At 38.1% G+C, this 8,570-nt stretch overlaps 2 protein-coding genes across 2 annotated transcripts in view; both read left to right on the top strand.

Annotated features, from left to right (window-relative positions):
• Nucleotides 1-8,570, top strand: part of LOC135220539 (cubilin-like) — a 283,132-nt gene that overhangs the window by 79,399 nt on the left and 195,163 nt on the right. The window lies entirely within an intron of this gene.
• Nucleotides 3,402-8,570, top strand: part of LOC135220538 (blastula protease 10-like) — a 67,534-nt gene continuing 62,365 nt past the window's right edge. The window contains exons 1-5 of the mRNA XM_064257724.1: nt 3,402-3,522; nt 7,071-7,100; nt 7,475-7,504; nt 8,054-8,122; nt 8,514-8,556. Of these exons, the coding sequence (XP_064113794.1) occupies nt 3,457-3,522; nt 7,071-7,100; nt 7,475-7,504; nt 8,054-8,122; nt 8,514-8,556 (238 nt within the window). The 5' untranslated portion in view covers nt 3,402-3,456. The remainder of the gene's footprint in view (nt 3,523-7,070; nt 7,101-7,474; nt 7,505-8,053; nt 8,123-8,513; nt 8,557-8,570) is intronic.

Here is an 8,570-nt window from a genome sequence, read left to right on the forward strand (position 1 = left end):
TTCTATACTAACACTACATAACCACATTTCACAAAATTATCACTAGGATATCACCAAAGGTACCCAAAAAATTGTCCTTGAAAACATAACTCACCCATGATACTACCACAAGTGTATAAAACCACATAACCACCTCGTCAGGATATAAACCACAGAAAACCACCCATAATATACCGCAATCCAACCATTATAAACACTGGTGTAATAAAATACCTCTTCATTGAAACCCATAAAACCCCAATAACCACCTCTCGGCTCGTAAAAGCTCAGATCACCGCAGCTAAATTTAATTTGCCTTCTATATATTTGAGCTTTGCATCAAAATCTCTAATAGTCAGAAACCATCGAGCTCTTTTAGGCAACAAATCGGATTTATTAAAAATATCTAATAATGGCTTGTGGTCAGTAAGGACTTCTACTTTTTTCCCCATCAGTAGCATTTTAAAATGAACTGAGCTTGACACTATTGCAAAGGCTTCTTTATCTATGGTAGCCATTGATCTCTCATTGCTGCCCTTTGTTCTGAACTTCCTGCTATCCTGATGGGATGGAATTTCCCATCAAGCTTTTGATTAAGACAAGCACCTATACCCTCCTGGCTGGCATCGGTCACTAATGTGAATGGTTTGCTAAAATCTGGAAACTTCAAAATGGGTGGATTCATTAACGCGTCCTTAAGCTTTTGAAAACTCTCCAACTGGGATTCCTTCCATTGAAATTGAACGGCTTCCTGCAATATATCTGTTAGGGGAGCTGCTATATTAGAAAACCCTTTCACAAACCTCTTGAAGAAACCAGCGATACCCAGGAATCCCACTGCTGCCACCAACCTATAACCGAGCAAATTAATCATTCGGGCCCTGGTTAACCAAAACTAAAACAGGTGACGACTCTTTTTCCTTTAGTTGTTGACTGTCTCCCTCTGCAAACAATATCAGGCTAGGCTAATAAATTCACATGAATACAAAAATATGCGTTTTATTTCCCAAACTAGCTGAACATGATATGGAACAAAGTGATTAAAAGACGTCACATTAAGAACTAAGTCTGACCCACAAAAAGACTAAATTGTCATTCTATTCTCCTGAATTTGACTAATGCCATGGACCCATCTTTCAATGGGTTTTCTTGACCCCGTGTCCTCCGTGTCCTCTCAGGAGAGTGTGTCCTTTCTCCCCAGTGTCAGGCGGTTGGACCCATCATTACATGCACAAACTCACGTACATATCCGAACACACCTTAAAATCACATAGCAACTAGGCTGTACAGATCCCCAGCCTCACAATGCACATTCATCAAAACAATTCTTTCATTTCAGCAAGCTTCAAAGAAGGCTTTTCGCTAAGCTCTCTCTTGTCTCTAAGCAAAGAAAGCTGAAGTATTATAATTCACCGACACATTTGCTTTTTCCTTTAATAAATACAACATATTTCATTACAAGATTACAACCAATCAGCTTCAATTGAATGGCCTTGACATAATCAGTCAGCGGGGCTTAGCTGCAAAGCTAGGTGAACTTTGCTATAGTAAATATTCGCTTATGCAATTATTCTCTTGTTAAAGCCAAGATTTTGTCCCTAGGCCTAGGCATGTTAGATTTCTTTATTTACTTTGAATACATTACCCTTAGCAATCACATCTCTGTTCTACAATTTCTGGCCAGATATTATATGAATTTACCTACACATTCTTGCACTTCAAGTTACCTTATGAATGAATAAATTATACACCAGTTAAAAAAACAAGAGCTCTATAGGCCTTGACATTAATACTAATACATATTTAGATTAATTACCATCTTCTCCATATAAGTAAAAGCATCTTTTTTCATTCCTCAAACAACAGATAATCTCTAAAAATAAATTCTTTAGTTCTGCTTGTTTGGAGATGCCTACTGGTGGTGCAAACTACTTTGCTGCCCCACAAGCCATGTGCAGTGTCGGCAACCACAGTTGTTGCCTCTGATCGTAGGAGACACACCCCTCATATGCCAAGCAGTACTCTTGAGTCCTGCCAAGTGTTCTGTGTGGTGTTGCAACACCTTTCATCTGCCCTCGCTTTCAACCTGCTGGCATGCTGGGGTCGTTACAGGGCCTCTTAGCGCCAAAGAAAAGCGCAAGATCTATTTGTGTTTTGAAACTTTTCTTACCTTTTTCTCTTTTGGAAGCTCTGGTACCCCATATTGAGTGTGGACTGGATTCGAGGACGACACTCCGCTGTAACTTATCTTAGTGAAGGGGTAATTTTATTAACAGCTTTATTGGTGTAGTGGATGTTTGTTGTGTTTGTGTTATGTTTTGTGACCATGTCTTTTCCTCCCTCGTTCCGCTTTTCAAGGGGAGTCTTTTTGTAGGTTAAGTTGATTTATGGTAATAAAACTGTTTTGTTAATTCACCTAGCATGTTCTTGACCCCCTCCTTTTTAAAATTTTTGTACTGAATTGTTTGTTTTTTGGCAGATTCTTTTACTGGGTATCATGATGGTGCGACCTAATAAGCAGGACAAAAGAACCTGAACATACCGAGAACTCTCCAAGACCAGTGGTTCATTACAATATATATAATACATACATATATATATATATATATATATATATATATATATATGTGTGTGTGTGTGTGTGTGTGTGTGTGTGTGTGTGTGTGCGAGCACCTTTATATGATGAACACAGTGAATTGTAAATTTAGTAGTACTGATAGGAGTATCAAGATCGCTATAATAGCGTCCATCTGTAAAGCAGCCGAGAGGTAAGTGCGCAACTGAAATCACCCCTGAGACATGAGTTCATGACATCTTATTGATTAACGTATGATCCTTACTTATGGACTTCACAGTTCAGAAAATGAGTTCAGCGTGTGAAGGAATAAAGCACGAGTTGCTTAAAGCGCTGCTTAATGACTCCTCACTATTGTCCTCCGGGAAATTTTATTTTTCTGTTGAGAAAATACCAAAACCTTACCATTGACAATCAGTGGAAATAACCGAAGAGAACTTGAAATAACCAGTTTTCCTTTCTGAAGCAAATGAAAAATTGGTGTTATGAAGGAATGACCTCAGCGAGAAAGAGGATTTAAACATTGAAAAGGTGATACGTAATCGTTTCATTCCAATTTGAGAAATTGAACTGCTCAGTTGAGGCTAAATAGTATACTATATTTTTATCCAAATGGCCTCAAGTGGTCATTTGATATTCATATCACCAATTCACCGTTGATAGTTGCTATCGATTTTCGTGTGAATACCCTTCGACCAAGAGATACTCATCAATCACGAAAAGTCACCAAGAACACTTGCATAATATCACGAATGACGACATCACGAAAAATCACGGCATTTGTCAAATAGGCAGATGTGTCATGCAAACATCATCCCCGAACTTAGAGGAATCGTATAAAACCTCCAGCAGACACTGAAGCCACAGTATAGTTCCTGGCTGGCCCCTTTCGACCAGACAAGATGGCTGTTAACCCGGTCCTGTCAGCTTGCTTCCTGGGCTTCATCCTTGGACTCACGCTTGGCCAGGTAAGAAGTCCTGTCGACTTATTCTAAGACACTTCACTCTCATCATAAAAACTTTGAAACATTCTTAACAACTTATCTTCTACTCCGACATTCTATACATTTCTTCTCTACCTGTGCTGTCGTAGAATTTTTTAAGTCCACGCATGCATTCCGAGTATAGCTTTTTTCACATAATTTCTTATTCATCCCATAAATCTTTCATGACAAGCATTTGAACCACACGGCCTCGTCCTTGCCTAAGTCCATACTGTTCGTCCCTGCGAGTCCTTCAGTTACGCGTATATGCTTCTTTGCTTTCTCGATCAAAATCCCACCGTGTACTTTCTGTGTTACACTAAAAACGCTACGCTCTTATAATTCTTATAGTCGCAACTATCAAACTTACCTTTACACATTGGAACAATCTCTGCCTCTCGTAAAATCCCACTTGTAACTCATATGGCAAACCCTAATGTTTTCCATTGCCTTGGTTTTGAAATATCGTTCACATTTTATTCACAAGGGAGAGAATGACGTTTTGCAGCGTTGTATTTAATCCTATTTTAATATGAATAACCTTCAAGTCTTATCCTTTTTGCAAAACCATACTTTCACCTGGATATCACTCACCTGTCAGTACTAACACCATTAAATTTAAATAAAAAAAAAATGATACACCGAAGAATCGCCGCCGCAAAATAATGTAGCTATACAAGGATATAATACGGTTCACGCTACCCTGAACAAAACTGGTGCTTAGGTACCTACAGGACTGATACTGAATCCCGAAGCCGTAGGTTGCAAGAGTAGTGCCCCGGTCACACAGGAATCCCAAACAACTCGTACCTAGAAGCTCGAATTGTGATATACTGCACTAAAAGTGGTCACCCATAAATTGTACATTTCATATAATTGCTGAATTTTACCATCGCTCCGAGTTACATTTATGTTATATTTACAAAAACTGAGTTTCATTTACAAAAACTGAGTTACATTCACAAAGCCTGAGTTACATTTAAAAAACATAAGTTACATTTACAAAACCTAAGTTACATTTACAAAGCCTGAGTTACATTTACAAAATTGAACCGTATTACAGTTGTCCTTCGATGAATTTTTGTGTTCTTTGTTCAGGCCTCTTGTAGTTGTTACTGATATACACTATGTTGTCACTCTAAAGTATGTGTGTGTATCTTTCTTCAATTCCTGAACAATTTTGAGGAGGGACCATCTATCACACATTTCAGAGCAAGGTCCTTCGTCATCAACTTCCTCAGAGCAATGTCTGCAAGTTGCTGACTCTCTCGATTTGGGCTGACTCATCTTCCTCCAGTATTTTCTTTAGTGTTCTATCTTTACATGCTGTACTGATAATTGCTAGATAAAGTTCATATGATAGTTTGAGCTTTCCACTTCTTGTTTCAAATTCTACAATATTTGTTTTCTTTTTTTAATTTTTCCTCCGCGTATTCACTTTGAACAACGCACTAGCCATGCACTTTACACAGAGCACTTTCCAAGACATGACCCGCACAATCGCTTCTAGCTAAAAATTTTCATTGATGCATTGATGTCGAAATTTTGAACATAGGCCTTAAAGTCAATCAAACAGGGGAATCTATTCATTTAATTGATGGTCCTTCTGTTCTGCCGTAGCATATCAAAATTCAGTTTTACAACTGGGAGAGGGAGGTAGCTACCAAAGGTCCATCACTTTACGCAGACATTTTCTGACATGCATCCCATTGTTTTGTGTAAAGTGAAATTAACCACCAATTTGTGTTTGACGCAGTTCTTTTTCAACAACATTAATGAATGCCTGCTCAAAATCACTTATGGCAAGTCTGGGTCTCCATCGATAGCCGCTACATCTCACTTCCCTTATCTATGTCCTATCAACACAATAGCCAAGGGAATAACCCAACCACAGTACTTGTCAAGGATAGTAAATACGTGACTGAATAGGTCATGGCAGCCACTTGAAATCGGTCCACCCATATAAATCTCTTCGACACTTTTGTTGCTCTTTGAGGTTTTCATCAGTAGCAAATGCAACATTTCCCAGTCATTGTCAAGATGTAACAAATATCGCTCGTACATCCAAGTTTCATCCCATGCACAGCTATTCCAACATCATCAATGGTTTGTGGGATTTCACGTACTTGCCTTGCTCTGTTCCACTTTAGAATTGTTCGAAATGTATTAAAGGGATTTACATGTGGCCTGTCTCCTCCATTTTGTCTATGAGTATTGGTTGCAGCAACATTAAATACCCATTTAGCAGGGCAAGTGGGATCCTCTTTAATCATATCACGCATTGTCTCACGGAATTTTGCTCTTATTACCTTGTGTTCATCGGGTGCATGACTGTGTTCTTCATGAAACATGATTTCTATGCATGGATTTTCTTCCATAACCGGAAACAAATTGGTTCTTGAGTGTGCTTAGCATTCAGCACGCCAGCAACGCCAGTGAACGATGTCATCTTTGTTGGTTTGATGCTTTTGGTACTGGTGCCCATCTACCACAAGAATAAAATCACCGCCATCCCTGGCATAGGTTTGGCATTCATCTTCTCAGGATGGGCAAGTTTACTATTCTAACTTCTGTTGATCTGAAGTAGACTCAATAGCAGCTATTATGGTCACAACAAAGCTAGCCTCTTTTCAGTTGAGGATTGAAGCACTTGATCTGCATTACATTTCAGGCCTCAGTCATCAACATGCTGTCTCAATGGCTGAAATGGCCTTTGCTAACAAACTAGGGCAAATTACAATCTTTGAGCAAAGTTCTAAACTTACCAGTTTAATGTGGACAGTTACCCGACTTCTGTTTATGAGCGTGAGGATCCCACTTCTGAATTGGGATTGTAATAGTAGATGTTCTAGTGTTTGTTCTAGTGTTACTACAACATAGAATTAAAATGTTTAGCTATTTTCCCATGTATATGCTTGTGGTAGAGACTGCATCTGCAGCCAAAGAAAATGATTCTTCAATCATTTCAATTAGCGTCCCTGGAATTATTTTATCGCATACGTGGAAACAGGAATGTGGCAGTCCCATGGGCGGCTTTGCGGCAATTTTAAGGCCACCACTACTGCTCTTATACATGGATACGTAGCTTAAGATGGCGTTAATATTAATGATTGGTTTAAATCAAACAAATTATCTTTGAATGCAAATAAAACAAATGGTATGCTTTTTTGCGATCCAAGATAAGAAAGTTAACCAAATCAGGATTAGAATAAATGATGTTTTCATTGAATTTGTACAATAATTTGATTATGTAATCACTGGTAGAACCTGAAATAGGGAACATGCATGCACATTGATCAGGTGACAGTATCATGCACCTGTACAGGCCTGAAATGCCCACGTAGGACCTGGGGAACATAGGCCCTAAGGGACATAGGACCCAGGAAACATAGAACCCAAGAAACAAAGGATCAGGAAAACATAAGACAAGGGGAACATAGGCCCACTCCCCTTGGCAATTATTCAAAATGTTTTGCTTCAATTAATCAAATGTAAATAAACCAACTCAGAGAATTCAATCTTTATTTTTTCAGGAGACAACGCCCAGGAAACCCATCATTCTGGTAAGCAACGTCATTACTAGATATGTTATCTGTCACTCACAGCTCCTGTAACATTGCTTATATAAGATTTGTTTATGTACTTATGGTCGTTTTTGAGTCTAGAAAAGTAACAGTACTATTATTTGTGAATTTATTCCAGTTCCATTTGACTCTGTTTCCTGTTAGTTAATGTAAAACTCCAGAGCGATTACAATTTAGGGTGATTATAAAGTATGAGATTTTAAAATAAAAGGATGAATCATTATTTATTTGAATAATGAGAAAACTAATAAGCATTTATTTGTATATAAGAAATTAATCATTATGAATTTGAACAACATGGAAGTTACAATGCAATAGCATCAAACAACTTAAGTTGTTTTTATCCTCCACAGAATGATCCTCCTTTTATGACAGCGTTGCCGGTGAGTATCGTGGAATTTTTTTCCCTTGATGTTCCCTCTCTGTCGTTTATTTTTTTATGAACATTATACGAACGTGAAAAGTAAACAAGGAACTGCATGTTTAGATGTACAAAGAGAAAAAACTAGTGAAGAAAAAGCTTGGGTCAATCGCATCAAACAAATGAAACAGTATATTGAAAACCTACAATAAAAATGTAAATCAGAAGAGTAGGGAGAATCAGCAGTCAGTGCCTACCAACCAATATTTATCTGGATGGTGGGAAAACTGATGAACGCTCAGCCTCACAGGTTGCTCTTCACGACATTAGCATTAAAAGCGTATGCTAATGCTTCAACCCCCTTCACATTAAAAGTTTTTGCCAGTGTGACCCTCAGGAAATCTCAGCAGGACTTTCAAGTTACCCAGTAATTTGTTCCATTTATTAAACTAAAGACCTGCGCTAAAATTAATCGCCTATTCACTTTAACTCCACTAATTGTTCTCTGAACCTTCTCCAACCATGTTTCCCTCTCCTCTAAGATTGCATTTTCACTCCTTTCAATCCGCAGCCAGGAAATCCTCCTGTGTTCACCCTTCCAGGAGCCGAGGAAGTTGTTACCATCCTGAAGAAAGAAGACGTAAGTGCACTGAGCACGATTTTTTTCTTTCTTTTCCTTTCTGTCACTCTGAATGCTGGAGCATGCAATGGCATTCAATCTTCATTAGTCAAAGGCTGATTTGTATAAGTAAAAGAACCAACATTATGCAATCAAGGCCTCATCACGTGTAAATTACTATCAGATAAAGTTTCAGCAATAAGGTTGTTGCCATTGCTTTTTTTTTTGTACAAAAAATATTCAAATAATTCTTTTAAAAAAAAACATTTATTTGATTTCCATATATCCCATTCCATTTGAATAACAATAAAAACATACATTTTTGTTCGGCATACTGTAGTTGACTGTTTCAGCTAGAAATTCATTTGTAAGGTTTTACAACTCTGTGTACTTTATTAAACCATCCCAACAGCTCGGTGGATTTGAGAATGTCAACCCCTCTCATGTCAACGGCGAAGAGCTGTTTGAA

This window comes from Macrobrachium nipponense, chromosome 2 (genome assembly GCF_015104395.2).
Source record: "Macrobrachium nipponense isolate FS-2020 chromosome 2, ASM1510439v2, whole genome shotgun sequence".
Classification (NCBI taxonomy): domain Eukaryota; kingdom Metazoa; phylum Arthropoda; class Malacostraca; order Decapoda; family Palaemonidae; genus Macrobrachium; species Macrobrachium nipponense.